The 25,227-nt window shown below is 41.2% G+C and overlaps 2 protein-coding genes across 7 annotated transcripts; one reads left to right on the top strand and one right to left on the bottom strand.

Moving 5' to 3' along the window:
* Positions 1-574: 574 nt before the first annotated feature.
* LOC108136550 (probable G-protein coupled receptor B0563.6) lies at positions 575-17,228 on the top strand. Of its 6 annotated transcripts, none has more exons than XM_017257855.2 (8): positions 575-917; positions 1,111-1,509; positions 5,943-6,118; positions 6,659-6,824; positions 8,291-8,444; positions 12,411-12,560; positions 13,167-13,260; positions 13,331-17,228. In XM_017257855.2, the coding sequence occupies exons 4-8, from the start codon at positions 6,684-6,686 to the stop codon at positions 14,187-14,189; spliced, it is 1,398 nt and encodes a 465-aa protein (XP_017113344.1). In that variant the 5' UTR covers positions 575-917; positions 1,111-1,509; positions 5,943-6,118; positions 6,659-6,683; the 3' UTR covers positions 14,190-17,228. The 6 variants fall into 6 exon arrangements, with proteins under 6 accessions (XP_017113344.1, XP_017113343.1, XP_017113345.1 ...); XM_017257854.2 differs by having other exon boundaries at positions 575-921; XM_017257856.2 differs by having other exon boundaries at positions 575-1,509; positions 13,331-14,012; positions 14,137-17,228.
* Positions 17,229-17,540: 312 nt separating this feature from the next.
* LOC108136549 (ras-interacting protein RIP3) lies at positions 17,541-19,150 on the bottom strand. The gene is made up of 2 exons (XM_017257848.2): positions 18,800-19,150; positions 17,541-17,993 (listed from the first exon to the last, which is right to left on the bottom strand). The coding sequence occupies exons 1-2, from the start codon at positions 19,070-19,072 to the stop codon at positions 17,682-17,684; spliced, it is 585 nt and encodes a 194-aa protein (XP_017113337.1). The 5' UTR covers positions 19,073-19,150; the 3' UTR covers positions 17,541-17,681.
* Positions 19,151-25,227: the final 6,077 nt, after the last annotated feature.

Below are 25,227 nucleotides of genomic sequence, written 5' to 3'. Positions count from 1 at the left end.
CTGGCTGGGTATTACACGACTGTCTCCCGCACTTTCTCTCGCACACTCTCCCACTTTCTCAGCTATCTGGCTGCCATTGCCGTGATTGTCAATACGCAATCCGTAATCCGACGAAGGCTTAGGCAACCGAAAGAAGATAAGCACCAGCTTACCAGCAGGACACACTGCCACTGCCTTCAGCTGCCAACTTTTCTGGGTGGTCGTGTGGTTGCTACTTGGCTGTGCCCCTGCAGCTGCGGCCAACGCCATCTCGGTGTGGTATTTATATTTGTTTTGATTTCGTGCCCCAACCTGGACCAGATTGTTTGCCACCCCATCCCCCAGCCCCTGGGTTACATCATAAAAAAGGGGGCAACCAACAAAATAAAAAGGAAAGTGTAAGCAACCATCTCCTGTTGATCAACCTTCTAGCATTTATGCTGGGAAATTACAGCCCTCAGAAATTTCCCCTTTTTGTCCTCGTTCAACTTAGAAAGCCAGGGAAATTCACCGCTTTCAATGGCCCGTTCAACCGTGTTCAACTTCTATAAGAGGAGGTGCGCCAGCCAGTGGCAAGTCAGTTGCTCGTGGGCAGTCGAACGGCATGGTCGTGTCACAGCAGCAACAGCAGCAACAGCAACAGCAGCTGGAGTAGCAGCAACTGGAGAAGCACTAGTAGTTTCCAAAACTACTACTCTACTGACCATCCAGCCAGCAGCAACAGATCACAACACTGCCAACTCTTCTGGTCTTTGGTTATATTTTTTTCCCATTTTTTTTCTGGTTGCTCGAGGGCTTGCCCACAAAAGAAAGCAAAGAAAAACAAGAGTGAGCGTTAAAGTTTGAGTGGAACTGCATTAATTGCGGAGTAGCGAACTTGTTAGTGGTAAAAATATAAAAACAAAAAAAAAGAAGGAAAGAATTACGTCTGTCGACCAGTGAGTGAGTGCGAGTTCAGAGTTCACAGAGATCCGAAAAAAAAAGAAAAAGTTTTTGGCGCACAAAAGTAGGCAAGTGTGGTGGTGCGGTAGCATGGCTACTTGGGCTTAAGCCTTAAGCCCTTTGCCAAACTGCAAACGCTGAACGCTGAACGCATTTAAGTGCAGATTTATGTTTTGCCCTCTTCCACAGCTGCTGCAACAGCCACCGCCCACCGCCCACCGAGCCATCGAGCCATCGAGACACTGCCAATTAAAGTTGCCTCAGCACACAGCTGCAACACACACACACACACACACACACACACACACACACGCACACACACACAACATACAGTCACTGCCAAAAGAAGGAAGACTTTAGCCAGCAGCTGAATTATACTCACAGTTGCGAATAAGTTTTTGCGAAGAACCACTGCCACCACAATAGAGTAGCACCACCACCACCACCCTTACCACCATCACCACCCGGTAACAATAACAACAGAAACAACAACAACAACAACAACAGGAGCAACAACAACGTGTTGCTGCCACAAAACGCAGCAGCCGCAACGAGAGCGTCATCTCTGCCCTTCGCACGCCTCTGCGGGTAAGTTGACATTTCATTTTCATTTTGAGTGCATTTTCCCGCCAACGAACACCCGCTCCCCCCTCCCTTGTTAGTGTTAGTGCTATGTGTGTGTGTGTGTGAGTGTGTGAATGTGTGTGTCGGGGTCAGCGCGTTATTACAAGTTATGCCCTGTGCCAGCAGCTCGCAGCTCGCAGATTCAGATTCAACAACAATGGCCCTGGGACCATCACCACCCATTCACCACCCAGTCACCCCTCAGTCACCCCTCAGTCACCCCTCAATCACCACCCATAGAATCCAATCCAAACTGGCGGCAAAAGTCACGTTTGTCGAGTGCCAACACAACACATTATTTAGAGCCAAGTCCCGCCAGTTGAAACTGACAAACTCCGGCTCGCTGCCAGAACGAGCTTAAAATGTGTGGGTCAAATGTTAAACGGCCATCAGCGGCATCAGCTGGCAGCAGTTAACGGGAATCCCCCGAGATATACCACCCACCACCCAGCGAAATATGGACTGTGGCACCGCCAAAGAGACACGTTAAAAAAGGATCCGCGATTTGGGGCACTTATTGAAAAACTATTAAGACTGCTATCGAAAGCGACCACCTTAATGTCCTATTCTGACTCACTTATATTCGGATTAAAGTAAACAAATATAAAAGAGATAATAAATAATGTATAGATATAATATATTCATTAACTTGGCCATATAATTTTAAAAACCCTTAATTTTCGAGCTTACTTCACCAGTAAAGATATCCCTGCAAAATCTAAATATTGCGTATACGCACCAGTGCTGCCATGTTGTCTTTTGAGAAACAACCAGAAAACTGTATCTTTTTTTAAATAAATATACAGGCAAAAGTTACAAGCATTGATGATAATTGATATAGACATTTATTTAGGTAATGCGATTTAAGCTTTGATGAATAATAATATGTTCGCAATCCTATTTTGTTTTGTTTGAAAAGCATTTTGGCATTTGTGTGACGGCAGCTACTTTTATTTACAAACTTGCCACAGAAGGTTGATCAATGCTTAATTCCAATTAGATTGATTGATGTCGATGTGGATTTTTAAAGTATACTTGATACTTATTCCAGTCACTGACGAATTACAGAAAAAAATTACAGAAATAGAAGTAAAACTAGCTGTTTAATTAATTTTTGTTTAATACGAAAGTCATGCAAGTAATTTTGTTTTTTTTTTCAGTTTGATGCCAGTTTTATTAATTTGATGCTATTTTTTTTTGTTTCACCTTTTTTAAATTATTTAGTTTCTCTCCGTGGACACGCATCCTGGTGACCTGCGAAAGGACACTAAGGACACACACTTTGCATGTTTATCTCGCTGTGGGTGATGGGTGATGGGTGGTGGGTGGTGGATAGTGGGTGGCAATCCCGACGGAATGGCCATCGCCGTTAAGCAATTTCGATAACTGCCAGGCGACAACGTCAACCGGTCATGCCAATTTATGGCCAAAGTTGCTGGTGTTGCTGCTGCTCTGCATACAAATGTAAATTTAAATTGAAAATTAATCGGGCAGCGCAGGCGCCACTCTTAGCGATAAGTTTTCGATTAAAAACTCGTTTAGTGAGCCACCAAAAAAAAAAAAAAATTCACAAGCAGTAAGCGTGCGAAATTTCGGTTGCCTTGGGGTTTTAATTAAAAGCTTAATTGGAGGGCGGAAAAAATTAAATAAAATGATTGCGTAATTAAAAGCAAACAAAGCCGAAAAAATGCCACTCGCCAAAAGGTGGTCGGCAAACAGAAGCAGCAAAAGCACAAGCAAAAGCAACAGCAACAGCAGGAGCGGCCATGTCCTGCCAGGGAAATTAAAAACTTAATGGTCAGAAAGGACACACATGGCAGACTGTCAACGCTCAACGACTTTGGCCAACAGATGGAACAAGTTTATCGTGTACATTTTATGAGGGGCATGGACGGTGATTAGGCAGCAGCAGCACCACCACTTTGGGCATTTCTTCAGGGGCAGACGTACAATGGTGCCAAAATAGACCAAAATAATCGAAGTGAGTAAATTCTGATTTTAAATTGATAATTAATAACAATGAGTGATGGGCGGCATAGCAATTTTTAGACACGGAAAGAAATATATGAGCAAAGCTAAGCTAAATTGAATATTTGTAAATTTTGGTGACCAATCCCAAGGCTCAAGGTCTTTGTCCTTATAGTGCCCCTATTTTGCTGTGTCTTGAAGCATTTTTTTTTCCAATACATTTAAAATCTCGTGGGGATCCGTGTTCAGGGCTGTATAGAATATCAACAAAACAAAAGTATTAATATTAAATTAAATCTTAACACCATTATTTTAAAAAGCATTATCAAAATAAATTAGAAATAAAAATTTTGTTTATTTTTATTTGGCTAGTCTGATTTTTTTTCTGTGCTTAACACACATGAACTTATTTCCCCCATTGAAACCCACTGTCCTTGACTTTTTGCTTTCTCCAGGATTCTGGGAATCTACTTAAACTTTGTCTTGAGTTGATTTCCTTTTACAGTTTGCTTATATATGTTGCTGGAAAAACTTAATTTGCTGTCCGTCCGGAAGTGGATATGAGAGTGTGTGAGTGTGTGTGTGTGTGTGGTGTGTGGTGTGTGCGTATCCTGGCTGTCAGGGCTTGTCCTGCGAGCTTGTCACTAGGGCCACATCATTTTGTGTGTAAATTAAAGCCCGAACAGTCCAGATCCGCCCAGAAAATACGAAAACTGTCCACTCACACACACACACACACACACACACACACACACACACACACACACATGCAAACATATGTCGAGTCACACACACACATGCAAGGATATTCATCTATGTCGCACATCGTTAAGCGCTGCCAGTTTGACTTAATTTGCGTTAAACTTTTTTGTTAAACATATCATTCGCCAGCCAGGCCCCGGCCGCAATATTTGGTGGGAAATTTGGGGGGCAGGCCCCAAAAGAAAATAGCCGAACGTGAAGCGGGAAATGTAAACAAAGGCATTAATCATGCCAGCACACATGCGCCAGCAGACAGGGATAGAGATAGATGGATCGCTGTGGAAAAGGCAACAAAAAAAACCAAAAAAAAAAAAAAAAAAAAGGAAAGCGGGAAAAACCCTAGCAGGTCCATTAAGCTACGCTTCGGTTTGGCTTTGACTTTGCTTTTTCCATTTTCCTTCCTTCCCAGCGTTGCGTTGCGTTTCGTTTCGTTTCGTTTCGGTGGGAAGATAAACAGGCCAAGTCACTCTCACATGGCATTGTCTCGTCCTACCCCCATGTTTGTTTAAATGACAAACTGCTGTTTGTTAACCGAATAAAATGGGAAAGCCAAGAACAGAAACTACAAAAAAAGGAAACGTAAAATGTAAAACAAATCCGGGGCTGAAATCAAGGGGGGGTTTTGGGTGGTGGATGGACCTGATCCGGGCTTCTATTTATTCGCCAAGCAAACTAAACCGCAATAACTGTAAGTGCTCGGCAAACAGCAGCGGTGAAGAGCTGGAAACCAAAAACTAACAAGCGACAGTTGACAGTCGACACCCGGGTCCACCCTGCACCACCTTGAACCACCCTGAACCACCCTGAACCACCCTAAACCACCAGCCCACGAGGCAGTCGTGTGTGTCGGACTGGTCTGGCGAAATATTATGATAATCACAGGCATAAATTATGCCTGAATCCGACTCGGATTGTGAGAAGAGACACACGTATACAGACTCCAACTTCGCCTCCCTCCCTGCTACATTTCCGAACTCAATGCAGGTGTCCTTTTGTCGTACAGTGAGCACTCTCGGCGGCAACCGCACGCCGGTCCCTAGTCGCTCTTGGCTTTCATGTTGCGCCTTGGGGAAATTAAGTTTGTGTCATGTTTTGTGTCGCCGCAACAAAGCTGAGAAGCAAAGGTGTTGTTCGGCTACAGTGCGTATGCGTGATATGCAAATGGCAGGGCCAACGCGAAAATGTGCTGCATACTTTTGGGGCTGCAAGCTATGCTTTTTGCCATACCGTTTGTCACACCACAAAGCCATTAATGGCCACCCCTCTGTTTGCCCTTTAAGCTTTTTCCACCCCCCCGCAAGCATTCCATTCCTGCTTGTTTTCCACGCTTTTCCATGCCCGCCTGTCTCGGGGGCAATTTATCAAATATTTTATACGAATTTCTGCTGCCTGTCAACGTTGATTTTAGCGCTTAGCCGGTGCGCGTTATGTGGGAGTGGCAAAGTGGCAGCGTGGCAGAGTGGCAGAGTGGCAGAGCGGCAGAGTGGCAAATAAAACACACCTGTTGCCGCAGCCGACACGTCAATAATGTGCGCGATACATGCACACATGTACTAGCACTCGACCGAGTGTCCTGTCGCATAATAAAACACGCACATGACGGCCACACACAAGTTCGAGTGACAGCCCAGTAACAGCATTTTGTTTTGTTGCTCCATGTTTGGCAGGTTCCTCGGGATGATGCAGCAGCAGCAGGATGCTGGGATGGCCAGGATCGCAACCAATTCTGCCCGGGCTTGTCACCGGCAACGATTCTATGAACCCAATGCCGAAGTACGCTGGCTGCACTCCGAGCACTAAACAGGCTAAGTGGAGCCACTAGCAGCACCCCGTATCCGACCAGGTATTTATTTTTTCTATTTTATTTATTTTCTCTATTCTTGCCTTACTTGTCTGGGCAGAATAGGACCTCTGGCTTTTATTCTCGCATTCATCGGGCCAACTTATTTACGGGCCGCAATTATTTCCAGCATTTTATTTTTACGTCTCTCTGGCAGTTGCTTTTCAATTTTTCGTTGATTTGTTTGTGCTGCGCTGTGCGTCGGCAATCAAAGTCCCAATTGTTACGCCAGTTTGGCCCCCCTCCATATTGTTTGTGTGTTACTTTTGCTTTTGCTTTTGCTTTGGCGCTTTGTTTCTATCGCACTGTGTACAAGTGAATGCTTCCGTTTCCGCTAGACGCGTCACAGTCGGGTCGGTTTGAACCTGCCACCCTCCCTAGCAACATTCTCTCCCCCTATTTAAATTACTTGGCAGGCGTAGGGAATGCCATTCATTCCCGTTTCCCGACTCCCAACTCCCAACTTCCGACTCCCGACTATTTTCACACACAATTTCTTAGGAGGCCGACGCCTTACTTACACAAATTAAACTCGATTCGCAGCAGCGGAGGCAACAGCGGAGGAACTATGATAACGAGGCTCTACAACACCGAAGAGGATCCCGCCTACTGCTCGTTCATCTGGGGCTCCAATCTCACCAGCAGCGCCGATGTCCTGGCCAATGCCACGTCCGCCTTTAGCAGCGACATGCGGGACGACTTCTATCGGGTAAGTGCGTTTACGGTTTGGCCATTGAATAGTGGGCTGTGGGTTGTGGGTTGTCCGCCCTCCTCCTCCCTCATCCGCCCTCCTCCGTCCAACACCTTGGGCCAGTTAGCTGGCCATGTCCTGCGTAGCCTTCGCAGGATGCCTGCTGCGCAGAAAAACTGTTGCCTACTTTCGGGCGCCGCGGGAAATGCTTCCCTCAAATGTTTTGCAAGCCAAACATCGCCAGCGAACGAGAGCTGTGGGGAATTGCTCATTTCAGGGCACAGCAGGTCTAGTTGCATGGCCTCCGTTTTCGCCAGGCTTACTTAACTCTTTAAAGTCGAGTTAACCCCCTGGTCGCAAGCAAACCAAACCAAACCAGAGTTTAAAACAATATATTTTGACTTTGCCATTAACAGTTTATACACTCAATGTTACGAAAATCAAAGGCTGGTGGCGTAATGGTAAACTCTTTTTTGTTATTAAAATTGTATATATTTAAACAATAAACAAGATTACTGCTACCCATGCGGCAGCTTGAGCAGGTTGCAATTAATGGCTACGAAACGTAAAATAATGATTACAACATTTGGTATGCTTTGACTCAAATGTGAAAAAGTTAATTAATAAATAAATTTATAATTTTAAATTTTCATTTGAAACTCGATGGCAGATCGTGTGTATGAAATTATAGGTGTCTATATGAAATGAAAAGACATCGCACTTTTGCAATCAAAATATATAATTGCATACTATGAGACAGCTTTATAAGTTTTTTTGAAAATAAAAAGTATAAATACAGGGAAATTTGAGAAAGATCAAAATTTCATTATTTAGTCATTGAGGATCATTAGAATGGAATTAAAACAAAGCCATCAAATGGTTATAAAATCTTAATAGTAAAATTGTACTAGTTTTATTGTCAATAAGTTACAGTTTAAATACAGAGAATTTTCTTTAAGGAGACCTACATTTTATTGTTAAATCTTTAAGGTTCATAAGTAATTAACAAGCCAAGTATATGGTGTTTGGCCTTCAGGTTACAAACGTAACATACCCTTAAATCTACTTATAAAGGGTACAAAGAGGACAAAAAGTTGCCCTAGCTGGCTGACAGACAACCAAAAGCTGCTTTGTTTGCAACTTTGGCTCAAGGCGAGCCCCGCAGAATGCAAAAATAGAAAACAAAGGGCGGCAAAGGGTGGCTGTGCCAGTGGCAGTGGCAGTGGCAGTTGAAGTGAAAGTGAAAGTGAAAGTGGCACCAAAGTGGTGGCGCACACACATGCCAGCGTAGGAGCATAAAAAGTCACAAAATAAAAGTGTCAAGTTGACTATTGAATTTTTATCTGCGGCAGCCCATCCAAAGGCCAACAAAAGAGGCGCAGCCACAAAGAGATGATTTACGAGCTGTTCCCATTTACACCCGCCACCGACTTGTTTACTATCCTTTTTCTTCGTTTTTTTTTCTATTTTTTCTATTTTTGCAGGATGTGGAGGATCCGCGGACGGAATCGCTGAGGGAATACTGCTACGGCCTGGTGCTGCCCATCATCTGCGCCATGGGCATCATAGGCAATGTACTCAACCTGATTGTGCTCACCAGGCGCAACATGCGTGGCACCGCCTACATTTACATGAGGGGTAAGTAACCTCACACCCACACACCCACACCTACACACCCACCCGCACAACCACACACACACAGCAATAAATTCTAATGGCAACGGGAAATTCCTTGAGCCAAGGAACCAACCGCAATGCATGATCCATTTTGGTAGGGCGATCGAAATTCCTATTAAATTGCAACCACAGGCAAACCAAAACTCAACTATTTGCTACTTTGAGGCGAATTTCCAAGCTTTGCGAATTTCCAAGCCTATATTGAGGTGTGTCGAAAACCAGAGGCATGCAAAATGTACTCGAGTCTGGCATCCAAATTGAACAGTATCCATTTCCGATTTCATTCCTTTCATGCATTCCTGGACAAGAAATTCTGCATTTGCTGGGTGTCCTCTCATTACAGTGATTACTGAACTTACTTCTCTGCTTTGTGTCCGCAAATACACAAAATGTTATGCATCAAATGGGAAAGTGTGAATTGAAAGTGAAATTCCTTGTTGCCTATTGTTGCACTGCAGTTGTCATAGAATTTCTCTGCCTTGTCAATTAAAATACATGAAATTTAGCTTGCAATAAACTGTAATTTCCATCATGTTTAAACAGTATTCATTTCAAAGCCAAACTTGCATTAATTAGTTTCTATTAATTAAGGAGCTGTGTAAATTCCTTTGTTGCCAAAAACAGCAAATGCCTATTATTCCACTGCACTTGGTAAAGAATTTATCTGCATTTGATTAGACGCTGATTCGTCTTGTCAATTGAAATGAATTAAATTTTGATAGCAATCAACTTTACAGTCCATCAAGTGGGAGCAGCATACATTTCAAATTCAGACTTACAGTAATTCAAAGCATTTCTTAGTTTCTATCAATTTGAATGCTAGTTTTCTTGTCACACACAAACTATTCAAGTCTATTTCGATTAATTTACGAAATGCTAAATTCCTTACTTGCCAAAAACCAGCATAGACTTATTGTTCCACGGCAGTGAATACTGCATTTGTCTTATTTTCATTAGATTCTGCAACTTCAAATTCACCATAACGGGTAATTTCCATTAAATGTAAGCACTATCGATTTTGAATTTAAGCTCACATAAATATGAATTTAAATGCAAATGCAGCAGTTGTATTATTTTCTGATCAATATCAAACAACAACACAAAAGGTGGCACCTTGTATTAGAAGTGAACAGTATCTATTTCACACTTTGACACAGAATGTGTGCGTTTTCTCCTCACTTGATTATGAACTGTTATTGTTGGCCCAAGAGCAGTATCCATTTTCCGTTTTAATTGGCTCAAAGGCAATGTGGAAGTTTATTGTCCTCTGATGCAGTGATTAAAGAATCTCTAGCCATCACAATGGGATGGAAATTTCAATGAAATATGAACAGTTGCAGTTCCAATTTGTGTAGTACTTGCCCAAAAATGCAGCATAATCCCAATTCCAGACTTGTTCTTCTGAGTTCCATCACTGTAGAGCCTAATAAATTTACGTCTCTCTTTTCATTTGATTAGGAGGTGTTTCCCTTTTCGCTACATTTCCCATTCGGAGTATGATTTGTGATAACCCATATTGGATTTCTGGCCCAGAGACACACTCGTTCATCTTCGCCCACGCAAACGCTGAATTTGCCCAGCTTTATTGGCACTCCAGGGGGGATGGAACTCTTGACTGATTGCCAAATTGAGTTTCGCTTTAGAACATATGTATTCCCCAACGCCCGGCCATTGTGCCCCAGAATTTATTCATTAACCTCGACGATTTCTGCCAAAATTGTAGCTGCCACAATGCGGCTAATGTATGCATACTGCCATGTTGTCGTGTTATGCTGTGTTGTGTCGTGTTATGTTGTCTTGTGTCGTGTTGTGTTGTGTATGTCGTTTGCGTGTGCAGCTTCATTGAAAGTTATTTCATTAGATGGGACCGGTTAACCCCGTGCAAATTTATGCGGTGGCAAGGCCACTAAGCCCCCTTCCAACTTTATGCTGTATTAGACAGCATGTCAACTCTATTAGACACTCGTTTGCTTTATGGCGCTTTAATTGATTAATGAGCTCCACTCTTTTTGGGCGAAAAAATGAAAAGGAAAGGAATGGAAAGGAAAGGCAAAGGCAAAGGCAATGGAAAGGCAACTTTGTCAACGTACCGCCACTTGCTGGTAATTTTTTAGCCTCGACTATCACTCACAAGGAAAACGCCCTGAACAAGGAAAACAGAAACGGGCAACTCACTTTACTTGTCAAGCGGAATGAAAATGAGCTTTGCACAAGCCGAAGCGAAGTATACCCTGGGGTAAATGAGCACCAAGTTATGATATGCTGATGTGCATCAAAACTTTTGCTTTAGACACGGCTTTCGGGGTTACTCCTATACAATTACCGGGCGATAACTCCTCGACTTTATGACCTGCCATGGGCCAAAAGTGTGTGGCCGATCTGGCTGGGATTTTAGTACCCCCATAAAAGAGTATAGGGCTCGACTGGAAAATGCGAAAATAAAATGTAAAATGCTTCAAATGTAATACGCATGCTATGGCAGCATAATTGATTGCCCTTTCGACTGCCTCAGCCGAAACGGAGCTGGAGAACTGAGGGCGAAAAAAATAAAGGACTAGAACCCAGAGAAGGACTAGAAAATACGAGAAATGCAAAGCGAGACCCTTTGGCTGCTGACTGACTGAAATATCAGCAGCCTGCGAGGCTCTGCCCAAGTGGCACTAAATAAAAGTTGTGAGGAGCAGCGGCGGCATGAGTAATAATGACCGAAATCAGAGCACCATCCTACGCTGCTCATTTTATTAAAATAACAAAAATATTTTGCTGCTCGCAGCCTTTTTACGATGCCAACCGACTGGCCTCCCATTCCCATTCCCATTCCCAATTCCATTTGTTATTTGGCGGTCATTGCCACCAACTGGTTGGCTGGTGTCCTTTCTACTCTACTCTACTCTACTCTCGGCCACGGTGTCTCGTGTGTGTTGACCAAGTTATGCCATTGCGGAAGGGGCTAAAAATGTTTTATGGCCAACTGGGGAATGCCAAAGTGGCTGGGGATCGTTGCTGTTTAAACAAACTTAACTAAAGATCTCGCTTAAAGCACTCCATCACAATCCGTTGAGAAATTCCAGTGGCGACAAGCCAAACACTGGAGATTTGTGTTTGCAAGGGATGAGTAGGCTGCTGATGGCAGGACACTTGTCAGGCTTGGCGCAAACAACACTGACATTTATATTGATGTGTCCCTGTACCCAATTAGATGCCCATCATTATGAGGGCCTCCTCTTTTTCGGGGCAGTCATATATCGAACATTAAGCTCTGTGTGTGCACAGCAATTTGGCGGGAAGTGGCAGCAGGACGCACATGATATTAGTAATAACGTAATTATATGGTCATAAACAAAATAATAAATCAATAAACAACACACACACGCACGTGCACACAATCAAAAGTTAGCAAAAAAAACAAGAAAGGAAGCCAGCTTCGGCAAGCCGAAGTTTGTATACTCTTGCAATAACCCCTACAATATCTCAAAGAATTACAAGAAAAATGTTAAAACAGCAAAGTTATCATTTTTTTAAATTTGTTTTTATTTGAATATTAACGATTGTTTCAATAGGAGCTATATAATATACTCGCTGAATATAATATTTTCACTGAAGTTATAATATCCTCTGCAAGGGTATTAAAACGTAAAAAAAAAGAAGAGAAGAGAAGGCAGCGCAGAGGAAGTTAAGAAAAGGGAACCGGAAAGGAAAGCCATTCATTTGGCCCGCGACTCGAGTGTCTCCGTGTGTGTGTGTGTTTGTTGTGTGTGTGTGTGTGTGTGGCAGCACTTCCTGTTGCCACATGGAAGGAAACGGCGCCATAATTATGCCATAAACCCAACCATAAAGGACATTTTTATAGATTTGCCCGAGTTAATCCCTTTGTTGTCCTGCGTACCCCCCATGCGTGTCCTTTCCCATCCTTTTCGCATCTTTCAGCTTACTCCACCGCCGCCCTGTTGGCCATTGTATTCGCCATCCCCTTCGGCATCCGCATGCTGGTGCACAAGGATCGGGGCCAGTGGGAGGAGTTCGGGCCCGCCTTCTACACCGCCCACTTGGAGCTTTATTTGGGCAACGGCTGTTTGGGTGAGTCTCGGATGGTTTTGGTTTTAGTTTTGGTTTTGGTTTTCGTTTTGGAATTGCCACAGGGAGAGCTTTTGAAAGTTAAAGCTCTCGTTGCACCGTTTAAAGAACATAAGCTGGTCAAATTACTCAACATTTATTATTTATTATTATTATTTATTATTTAGTTTCTGGTCCCTTTTTTAATTTCTTAAGCATTGCTAGTGTAAAATGAAAAAATTATAATAAACTTTGTTAATCAAAGTATTTCGTACACAGTTTAAATGGTTTTTGCTTTGATTTTCATCGATTGTGTTTTTTATGGGAGTATGGGAGTAAGACATTTGCTTTTTAATATTTAATACTACAATCTTCGAAATATTTTTAAGTATCTGAAATATTTTATTTGACTATACTCGGAATAGATTTTAGTATCTGAAAAATTTAATTTAGGCTTAAGCCATAATAAACTTTATTAAAAAACAATTAAAAATTTTACATTTAATCATGCAATGTATTCAATATTTTTATAAAATTTGCAATAAGAAATTTTGATTTCCTGCTTTTCAACTTATGATATTATTGCTAACTTAAATGAAATATTAACCCCTTTTTTTGGGCCCACCCAAGGCGTTGGCGTAATGATGTTACTAGTACTGACCATCGAGCGTTACGTTTCCGTGTGCCATCCCGGATTCGCTCGACCAGTGATGGGACCACCAGGGTAAGCTGATTCGATGCCGTAAGGGATCAACCAAATAACACTATACTTTCATACTGATAAACCCATACAGAGTCGTGGTATTCCTCACTTGCTTGGCCACGGTGATCGTCTACCTACCGAGCATCTTTCGTGGCGAACTGATCAAATGTATTTTCGGCTCCAGCGATGTTTTCGTGTACTTGCGGCGCGACAACACGATCTACCAGCAGACCATCTTCTATCGCGTCTACAAGATAATGCTGGAGGTGATCTTCAAGCTGGTGCCCACGCTGGTAATTGGTGGCCTCAACATGCGCATCATGATGGTCTATCGCCGGACCTGCGAGCGTCGCAGGCAGATGGTCCTCAGTCGTCCACATGGTCATGGGCATGGTCATGGGCATGGACATGGACATGGGCATGGTGCCCAAGGGCATGGCCACGCCCACGGGGGGCATGGCTACTTGAAGGACGACGATCCGCGCAAGTTCGCGGAGGAGCGGCGCCTGTTCCTGCTGCTCGGCAGCACATCCATTCTGTTCCTCGTCTGCGTCTCGCCGATGGCCATCCTGCACATGACGATCGCCTCGGAGGTGTACCCGAGCTTCCCCTTCCAGGTGTTCCGGGCCAGTGCCAACCTGCTGGAGCTGATCAACTACTCGCTGACCTTCTACATCTACTGCCTGTTCAGCGAGGACTTCCGCAACACCCTGGTGCGGACCATCAAGTGGCCATGGCTGAAGGGCAAGTTCTGCCACCAGGGCGAGCACGAGGTGAGTGCCAGTCCACCGGCCACTGCCGGGACCGTAGCCGTAGCTGTAGCCGCAACTGGAACCGCATCCGGTCACGTTTCTAATTTACATCCGGCTATACCGGCGCTGACTCTCACCCCCGCAGAACCCGAGGACCGGGACCGGCCCAACCGGCTTGCCAATGGCGTGCTTCACTAAGGTGGAGAAGGGCCGGCACAAGCACAAGCACAAGCACCACATAACCACCACCTCGGGCCTGGGACGATCGAGTAGCATTTAGCCAGCGACTACGTACCTACTCAACCCCGACCTCAACCACCACCGCCACCGCCACCACCACCACCACCTCCACCCATCCGCTACTCGAGATCTGACCTTTGAACTCCGCTCTCCGACCTCCGACCTCCGAACTCCGAAACCCAGCCCAGAGTAACCCATCCAACATTTCCCCCCAGGTCGCCGAGGTGTGAGGGTCCCATTCCATCAACACCAGATCCCGCTGCATTCAAAGTGTTCAGATAACGATAAGCGTTTTACGATTTACGATTTACGATAATCGATATAAGATAAGCGATAAGCGATACATGATAAATGATAAACGATAAATGATAACCAGCGCCACGCATTGCGTATATAAGTGTCTGTGTATGTGTGTGTTCCTTAAGCATATATATAAATATGCGGAATTTTTTTTTTTGTAGAACTAGGATTAGGTACAAATAAAAATTTAATCGCAAATCCATCAATTGGCTGACAAAAAATGAAGAGCGATAACGATAGGCAGAAAAACTGAACGTTGAGTGCAGCATGTCCATCGGTGGGGATCCAAAAAGTACAGCTAATGAGTTATGTCGCCAAAGGTCAAGATTGCTTATCTCACAAACAGATGCAGATTTGATAATATCGTAAATGAATTGCTTGCCATATGATAACGAATGAGCTCGTATACTCTAGTTGTAGATACATTTCACAAACAGAAACAGAACAGCAACAGACACATTTGAAACGTATATACATGTTCCTTCTTTATTTTACCAAGCTATAACCGTATTTATGTAGCATTTCTAAGATAATTTTTAAACATATTGCCTTTGACAGAAGCCAAATCTAAGGCTATTAATTTATAACTCTAAATTTTGTTGGCTTATATATAAAAATATTGTCAAAACTTTTAACAAAAAAATTAAGTTTACATTTAGTTTCTTTTTTGATTTAATAAAGTGTGCTCTACAAACTGAAAAAAATTAAATAAATGCTGTAATAATAAAAAGTTAATGGAAAATGTATATACGTTTTAGAATGAATTACTTAAAGACAGACATTAAGATTGACATTAAAACTGACATTTAGAAAGACAGGTGGGACGGAAACACAATGAGAGAGATTATAATGATGTTAAACAGACATACAATACTTCTATATACACTTGCATAAATCTATATGTGAATGATATTTATGTAAACGACGTATTTATGTATACACGCGTAACTTTAAGCGAATATATTTATATATGCATATATGTATCTATTGATTATAGCATTTAAGTGCGCGCAAGAGGAACCCCGATTCCAAACCCGGCCCCAGATCCAGATTATGATCATGATCATGATCATGATCAAGATCCTGCTGAGCCCTTTCGTCTGACGAAAATGTATTGAAACTGTATTGTTACGTGAATTGAGATTGAATTGTTAAGTTAATTAATTGTAGTCGCACTACTTATAGTTCTACTTTTAATTCTAGTTATAATTCGAGTTCTAAGTTATCTAGGTATCTAGAGTAAACGCAGTAATCGAAGTGACTTGAGATGCCCCCGCCCTTGGTTGTCAGTCTGAAGGGGATGTCCTGACCCCGCCCCCTTTCGCCCTCTGGCCACGCCCCCTGGTCCCGCCCCTTGCAGCACGCGTAGCTAACTTAACTAAATGTGCGTACCTAATATCTAAACAAAGCAAAGCAACCGGAACTGTTCAGTGATGTCTATTTACCCAGCGTAGTAGGTGCCGCGCAGCCCAAGGCTTGCATTGCATTAAGTTTACAAAAATATTCAAATGTATATCTAACACAAACGATATCCGATTCGAGGCGGTATGCGTAACGGCAAAAGAGTAGGTGAAACTTTTCGAAATTCGAGAGGAGTTTTAAGGCAACCAAAACAAATAACTTTGGCGACGAAAGTGCGGGACAAACTCTAAGTCATATCGAAACGATGTGTTGTTGTTCAGATCCTCCTCGAAATAAATGCGATTCTTAAATTTCTGCATACAAATTTCCCATTATGTTACCTTCTTAGAAAAATATGCCAAAAAAATTGTTAACATATAATTAAATAGCACAATATATTATGGGAAAATGCGTACCAATGCCGAGTGATTCCTAAAGTCTACCCTATTTTTAAATGAAGCTATTTAGTTTAAACACAACGATATGATATATGAAAAAGATTAAGATTTTCTCAATAAGCTACTCAAAAGTTCCCTATTATGTTACTTCTTAGAAGAATGTTCTAAAAATATTTAAGTTACAGTTAAATATTTAATTCAATGAAGGGTAAAGGCTTCGGGCTTAGGGATTTTAATAATTTTAAATCTACTCCGTTGCAGTATCAAACAAAAATCTCTTTAAAAGAACTTCTCTTTATGAATTTCCTGTTATTTTACTTTTTAAAATCGTTTAATCTATAAATTTGTAAAGCGATTAGTTTTTAATAGAACAATTTGCTAAAAAATGGTCAGGCTACTATTAATAACCAGGCAATGTTACTAAAAAAGTATGTAAAATCTTAAACGTATTTTCTTATATAACTATTGCATTGAAATATCACACAAAATTCTTGCAAAAATGTATTGAAATTGTTGACTAGAAAAATTTTACAAAAATGTTGAAGGAAAAATTACAATTAGAATATTTATTTTTCAAACTTATTCAAAGGAATTTTTAGGGTTTAAACAATATCCGCTACAAAATTAGCTAGCATACTCGCCAAGATGACGAAGAATATCCCTGCATTTAGCAGCCACTCAAAGGTGAATTATCGCATTGAATGAACTTAGATCGTTTTGTTTTCGTTTTCCAGAGCTCAGCTCAAAGCCAAGAGAAAAATTAATATTTAGGAACGTAGATGAACGAATTGAAGAAAGTGAACAGAAAGTGAACAGTCAGGCATGTTGAGGCATTTAGGACACCAGAAACCCGGAAATCAGAACAGGCAGCTCGAAGGCAAATCAAGAGTATCCAGAAATAGATTCAGAGCAGCGTGAACGAAGGCAGATGGAGTTAAAACGAATAAAGCATACAATACAATGCATAACTTACCATAAACAGCAAACAAATATTCGTTACGAATAAACAAATTTAAATTGGTGTCAAAGTTCAATGAATAATAAAAAGCGCTCAAGAAAAGCAGTAGCGGACTTTCATTGGAGAAATGGAACGGCCAAGTATTATGTCCAAAAAAATCTTTATTAGTAAAACTATAATTAACAGCAAATAAAAAAAAAAGAAGGTTTGTTTGTAGAGGCGTGGGAAAATGGAAGAGCAGCGCGATCATCACACAGCAGCAGGAATAATACCGAAAGCATCCTTATAACTATCCTTATCCTTAGACTAGTCTCAGTTCCCGGATCTCTCTCTCTCTCTCTCTCTCTCTCTCTCTCTGTCTCTCCTTCTGGGGGAGTAATACTGGAGATCCCACTACCAAGGTCGCCACACCACCAGACGCTGCTGGACCAGCTCCGCCAACTGGCGCTGCCTCTGCCGCTTTCTCTCGAAGATCTGGTGGCGAATCTTCAGCAGGATGCTATCACGAGGAGCCGACTGCCCAGCTGCACTGCCCAAAGTGGATGTGGATGTGGATGTGGCTGTGGCTGTGGATGCGGGCGAGGACTGATGAAGCTGCTCCATGAACTCCAGGTCCATCTCATGCGAAGACGGCTGCAGTTGCTCCTGATCGGGATCCTGATCTGCAGCCAGGTTGCACTGATACTGCAGCTTAAAACGTTGACGCTGAGGGAGAAAAACAATCGGTATAGCCAAATTAGCAATTGAGAATATTTTCATTTAAATTAAAATCGACCTAAATTTAGTAAATACTTAAAAACCTATTAAAGAGTTAGTTTTACGACTATTCTTTAAGCAACTTTAATCTGAAAGTTATTTAACAATAAAACTCGTTATTAATTTCAAAGATTTCCCAAATATAGCACATAATTAAAAACCTATGATATAATATGATATAATAATATAATACTCTACAAATTATTGGACAAAAATAAGGATATGGTCTTTTAACTCTCAAGTGATTTTAATACTTTAGGAAAATTTCCTAAATATTGGAAACAATAGACAAAACATGGCCTTAAAGTTGAGCGTATGGCATATAGGAAAACATGACCTACACAATGACTTAAAGCCATGTAACGGTCATATGATTATTTATTATTACTAAATTATTTGATAATACTAAATCTTTAGTTATTTTATTGATTCTCTAGATTAGGAACTAACTGAACAAGAACATTTTTGATTTAATTATAAGTTTTGTGATTATAAAATTAATCTGTTGTTTGTTTATCGCTTCAAGAATAGAAAGCATATAACTTTATAATACAGACAAATATTCAAGGTCAATAAATGAATTATAATTTCTGTGTTAAGAAGGTTATTCTGTGGATTGTTTACGGCTTTAAAAATCAAAAGCAAATTACTTAAAATGAAAGAAAAATGTTTAATTTTTTCTTATTTATTTCCCTTGGTGTGAATTTTTAGTAAGAGGCTTTGCTTAAGTTTCCTGTTGAAACTGAGCTGCTCACCTTCTTTCGCGCCGCATTCTCGGCCAGAAATCGACAGAGCTGCTGCAACTGCTGCTCGGCCAACTCCTCCTTGTCCTGCTCGATGTGATGCTGCTCCTGCTCCTGCTCCTGCTCGTGATCTTGATCCATGTGATTCTGGTGGCCCAGGTGATCCTCCAGGCGACGCTGCTGCTGGCGCTGCTTGATGGCCGCCTGCACCTTGCACCTGGTGGTCGAGCTCAGGCTGAGATCCATGCTGCGTTGCTGCTTGAGTACCTTGTAGATGACGCCCATCGATGGTTAGTTTGGTGGCTCTGCTGTGGGTCCTGCTAATACACTTTCATACACCAATTCCCGATTCGAGCGCGTCGAGCGGCGGCCAAAGACTGTTCCAATGCGACCGGGTACCCGGTACTTATATCGCTGCTCGCAACCCGATTTGTTTGGGGATCGACTCTCCGAATATGATTAAAAATAAAACATAACTCGTGGGCCCATGTGTTGCTGGTTGTTGCTGGTTGCTGGTTGCTGGTTGCGCGCCAAACTCGAAACTCCGCTTTATGGGACATTGCTCAAGTGGAGTCGGTTCTATTTTCTGCTCTCATTACAATGCCTTTTAGCAGCGGCGCAACACATGTGGCAGCACCCAAAAATAGACTCTCTCACACAGCTGCAACACTTTCGCCGCACCGACTGCAACATGCAACATCCAGCGACGGCAATCCAGCAACACAGCAACATCGGCGCATGTGGCCGTCGCGCAGTCATTTCCATTTTCATCCCATTTCTCTGGGTCCTTCTCCATCTCCTTCTCCGGATCCGTCTACTCCGCCATATCCATAGCCATTCCCAAATCTCGAACCGAATTTTTACGCAGCAATCCGCTGCGAGAAACCGCATGTTTTGGCGCCTGTTTTTGCTTTTACAGGGTAGCAGGGGTACAGGCATTTCGATTGTAATAACTCAAAATAATAGTAGGTTGCAAACAACGCCATTTAATCGCATAGTATTAACTACATGCATCAATTTATGAAGCTAAATGTTCGAACAAAATTATTAAGTTTAAGGCCATTCTAATAATAAATTAAAAATATAGTTCTAACATAAACAATTAATAATATATTTTTTATTGGATTATATACCATTCTTTCAATTGCGTTAATTATTTAAAGAAGTTAAAAAATACTTATTTCAATAAAAAACGGATTTTGAGAATTTAAATCTTTTGTATTTAAATCTGTCAATTTCAGTTGTCTTTTAAAAATTATGGTCTCAAATAGTGATTATTTTCTATCCCCGTTAGTTTCCAGTTTCTTTCGGGTATTCTTTTCAAAAAGGGTACTACAAGTTCCGTAAACTCCTCTAAATGGATCATCAGCGATGGCAGCGTCATAATCGTAGTGCCGCAAGATGGGATTGGATCGGATCGGCAACGAAATATACATATTATAAATAGCGCCTGGGAAAAAACACTTTGCAGCACACACATCTGAGCGTGTGTGTGTGTGTGTGCGTGTGTGTGTCTGTGTCACGGCATGCACTTGAACTCTGCATTCACATGTTGTGTGTGCAATGCGACTCACTCCCTCTCCCTCGCACTGTACACCCCTCTCACTCGCACCCTGGTACTTGTACTCGTACTCGTACTATCGCATGCCTGGCGTGCCTGCGCCTGGCCCTATATATGTATATATATTATTGTTGGTCTTTCTCCTCTTTTATTTGGACTTCAAGATGTTCCAGAGTGCACTTCAAGTGCGTTACAATTTGTGTCTATTTTTGGCCGCTTGGGAATATCTCGGGGAATACACAGCGATAGCGGGGATTTGGAGACGGGGAAAAAGGGGGAGATACATAGATAACGGGCAATTTTATAATGTAAATCATTGCCGGCAACCCCATCTATATCGGTACGAGATGGACCATAATTGAAACATGTTTAATGAGCAACTTTATAGGCGTTTCGGTCCATTGTCCGTGGAATTAGATACGCCGCTAGGGAATATAAATATTTGATTGTCGCAGTGATAAGCGTACAGTGGGCCAAATTATGCATACGTATTAAACAAATACTCTTAAATAGTTGAAGTACAGAATTACGTTTAAATTTTTTATCGTTTCTAATCATTACTCAATTTTAACAATATAAAGTTTAAATATTATAATAATACTGCCTTATTTTCAAATGCGTATTAATGGGTTATAAACCTAACTTTAAAGTAATATTTCAGTTGAAAACGACTTTTCCGATTTGAGTCAGACTTTTGTAGTTGTTCGTAATTGGCATTAAAAACTCATTTTTTTTGGTGAACTTAACTTTTTTGCCTTGCTGTCGAATACAATGTTTCTACAGGTAGTTTAATCGATTCATAGAGATATTCTCTGGCGTTAGAAAAGTGTTAAATTAGGTAATTAAATTGTTTTCACCATATCCGTCCCACTGTGCCCCCCTGAAGATCCCTTCTCGAGCGTCAGATTTTCGCGTGCGCGACCGCCCCTGCTTCGTTTACCCTCTCCATTTAAGTGTGTCTGTTCTTGGATTTCAGATGGGTATATGTAGGTATGTATGTTTGTAAGCCCCATTAGCCAAGGACTGTGTACTAAAACGTCTGTTACAAATGTAATTTCGATCCTCCACTCGGGAAAGCAATGGAAGCCCTTCACTTGACTCCGATCGGTTGGCTTCACTTGGCTCCTTATCTGCCTGTATGTATGGGCAACCCTTAGAGTGACAATTAGCTGTTGGCCTGGGAAAACATTTCCCACAATATCGGTCGATTGGGGGAATATATAATATAGGGATCTTCTGGCGACTGTTCGTGCAAGGGAAACGAAACGAAACGAAACGAAGCGAACCCAACAAGTGCAGGTCCCTGAGAGGGTAATAAAAATATGTCTCCCTATCCCTTCGCTTGTCCCGGGCTAATCGATACACGATACGATCCATAATTTATGTGCTACGCGTCTATTTCTGGACTTCCGCTGTTCGCCTATCGGAGTTCTACGAAAGCTTGGCCTCAAAAAACCCGGAATACAATCCGTAATCCCTGTGACCCACTGATGCCAACGCGTCGTTGGGCGCGAAAACTTGTCAATGTCACCCGGTGGGGCCCCCCGAAGAGCGCGCCAAATTTCCATCCGCCCCACCAACCCACCATCCCAACATCCCACCATCACCCGTGATTTCCCACGCTCCCAGTGAAAAGTTCGTGGGGATGTAGGTATAGTGCACAGGAAGACCCACGAGGGGGAAGCCCTGACAAGTTGTCAGCGGAGCTGTTAATGAGCTGCGTGTGTTGAGTGAAGACGTGATCAATCTACACTGCCTTGGCCCACTTGTGGAGTTGAAAATCACAAGTAATCTCCAGGTTCTTAAAGATCAGGCGAGATCAAATCAAGAACTTCGATCCCCTATAAAGAACTCAGCCACTAGAACAGTTTTGAAAACTACCAAATAATTAAAAATATCGAATAAGTATATTGAAAATTCTCATGTAAATGAAATAAAACCATTTAATGACAATTTAGAAGGCTTCATTCAAGATTTACTTCACACCTTTAGATACAAAAAAATTTAATAATTAAATAATGTAACAATGGCTTAAACAAGGCATTGCCAATATGCTTTCTGTTGAGGGTATGGAAATACATAACAATTTGCGCACGAGCAGGGCAGACAACTATGAGATGATCTGGGGATCGGAGCAAAGTTCTCTGGCACACAACATATGTTGTCCCCCTCCACCTCCCCTGTCACGCCCCCTCTGATGGGACCGCCCCCCGTGCCCCACTGTCATGTGTGGCGTTTAATAGCTTGCCTCAGCAGCTTGCCGCACTCGCGTGCACTATGGTAAGCATGGTAAGTGAGAATCGAGCGTGGGAAACCCGCGCTTGTCGCAATCTCAAAAAGCCATTTGAAAAGCCCAGGCCACTGCAGAAAATTCTGAAAACAAACAAACACACAAACAGAAACAGAAACAGAAACAAGGCGATCGGCAGCAACTGAGACACTTCAGCTGGCACGGAAGTCACCGCAGAAAATCCAAATAAACAGAAGCACTCAGAACGAGCTTCTTCACAGCTTTAGCTGAAGTTGTATTATAGTCAAATGCACGGAAAAAAGTATTTGATCTTTTTGAAAAAGCGTGGCTAGATGGAAGTTCTGAAAGACTTTATCTACATTTTTTATTTTAGGCAGCCCTTAAAAAATGATTAGACTTCATTTTAATTTTGACGTAAAATAAACCTAGAAATTTGTTTAGAAATTTAGATTTTGTTTAATTTTTAACAGATTTTTCCTTCTAACTTTGCAAAACAATACAGTTTTAGAAGTTTTTGCATTTTTGATAAGGGGGACCATCATCATATTTTGCAAAAATATGGAAATCTGTCCAAATTTCTGACTTTTTGTAAGGGGGTACATCATAATTTTTTGCAGAAATTTGAAAATCTGAAAAAATTTTAGCTGAGAATGCCATTCGATTGGAAATTTTATTACGAATTCAACGGTGTATGACATTCCACACTTTGACCATTATTTCCCAGGGTTTTGACACAAAAACCAAGTTTTTAATGTGTTTTTTTGGGTTTTTGGGGATTTTCCAAACCAAATTATTTCTGAAGAGTCTTTTTGTTGTAACTTTGCCAAAATAAGACCCAAAGTCAAAAGAGTAGCCATTTTGAACAGCTGGCAACCCACACCATCCATCCCTGATCGATTGAAAACAATTAATTCAGCTTTGACGAAAAAACCGATTTCTGAAAAACGTTTTTTGAAAAATTTATTTATGTCCAAATTTCTGACTTTTTGTAAGGGGGTACATCATCATTTTTTGCAGAAATTTGAAAATCTGAAAAAATTTTAGCTGAGAATGCCATTCGATTGGAAATTTTCTTACGAATTCAACGGTGTATGACATTCCACATTTTACCCATTATTTCCCAGGGTTTTGACACAAAAACCAAGTTTTTAATGTGTTTTTTTGGGTTTTTGGAGATTTTCCAAACCAAATTATTTCTGAAGAGTCTTTTTGTTGTAACTTTGCCAAAATAAGACCCAAAGAAAAAAGAGTTGCTATTTTGAACAGCTGGCAACCCACACCATCCATCCCTGATTGATTGAAAATAATTAATTTGGTTTTGACACAAAAACCGAATTTTGAAAAACGATTTTTTAAAGATTTATTTATGTCCAAATTTCTGACTTTTTTGTAAGGGGGTACATCATCATTTTTTGCAGAAATTTGAAAATCTGAAAAAATTTTAGCTGTTAATGTCATTCGATTGGAAATTTTATTACGAACTCGACGGTGTATGACATTCCAACATTTGACCATTATTTCCCAGGGTTTTGACACAAAAACCAAGTTTTTAATGTGTTTTTTTGGGTTTTTGGGGATTTTCCAAACCAAATTATTTCTGAAGAGTCTTTTTGTTGTAACTTTGCCAAAATAAGACCCAAAGTCAAAAGAGTAGCCATTTTGAACAGCTGGCAACCCACACCATCCATCCCTGATCGATTGAAAACAATTAATTCAGCTTTGACGAAAAAACCGATTTCTGAAAAACGTTTTTTGAAAAATTTATTTATGTCCAAATTTCTGACTTTTTGTAAGGGGGTACATCATCATTTTTTGCAGAAATTTGAAAATCTGAAAAAATTTTAGCTGAGAATGCCATTCGATTGGAAATTTTCTTACGAATTCAACGGTGTATGACATTCCACATTTTACCCATTATTTCCCAGGGTTTTGACACAAAAACCAAGTTTTTAATGTGTTTTTTTGGGTTTTTGGAGATTTTCCAAACCAAAATATTTCTGAAGAGTCTTTTTGTTGTAACTTTGCCAAAATAAGACCCAAAGACAAAAGAGTTGCTATTTTGAACAGCTGGCAACCCACACCATCCATCCCTGATTGATTGAAAATAATTAATTTGGTTTTGACACAAAAACCGAATTTTGAAAAACGATTTTTTAAAGATTTATTTATGTCCAAATTTCTGACTTTTTTGTAAGGGGGTACATCATCATTTTTTGCAGAAATTTGAAAATCTGAAAAAATTTTAGCTGTTAATGTCATTCGATTGGAAATTTTATTACGAACTCGACGGTGTATGACATTCCAACATTTGACCATTGTTTCCCAGGGTTTTGACACAAAAACCAAGTTTTTAATGTGTTTTTTGGGATTTTTGGCGATTTTCCAAACCAAATTATTTCTGAAGAGTCTTTTTGTTGTAACTTTGCCAAAATAAGACCCAAAGTCAAAAGAGTTGCTATTTTAAACAGCTGGCAACCTATATGATCCATCCCTTATCGATTGAAAACAATTAATTTAGTTTTGAAAAAAAAACCGAATTTTGAAAAACTATTTTTGAAAAAATTATTTATGTCTAAATTTCTGACTTTTTTGTAAGGGTGTACATCATCATTTTTTGCAGAAATTTGA

Source organism: Drosophila elegans, unplaced genomic scaffold, assembly GCF_018152505.1.
Source record: "Drosophila elegans isolate 14027-0461.03 unplaced genomic scaffold, ASM1815250v1 contig_149, whole genome shotgun sequence".
NCBI classification, from domain to species: domain Eukaryota; kingdom Metazoa; phylum Arthropoda; class Insecta; order Diptera; family Drosophilidae; genus Drosophila; species Drosophila elegans.
Note: the sequence above shows the minus strand (reverse complement) of the source record. Positions and strands in the feature narration are given on the sequence as shown.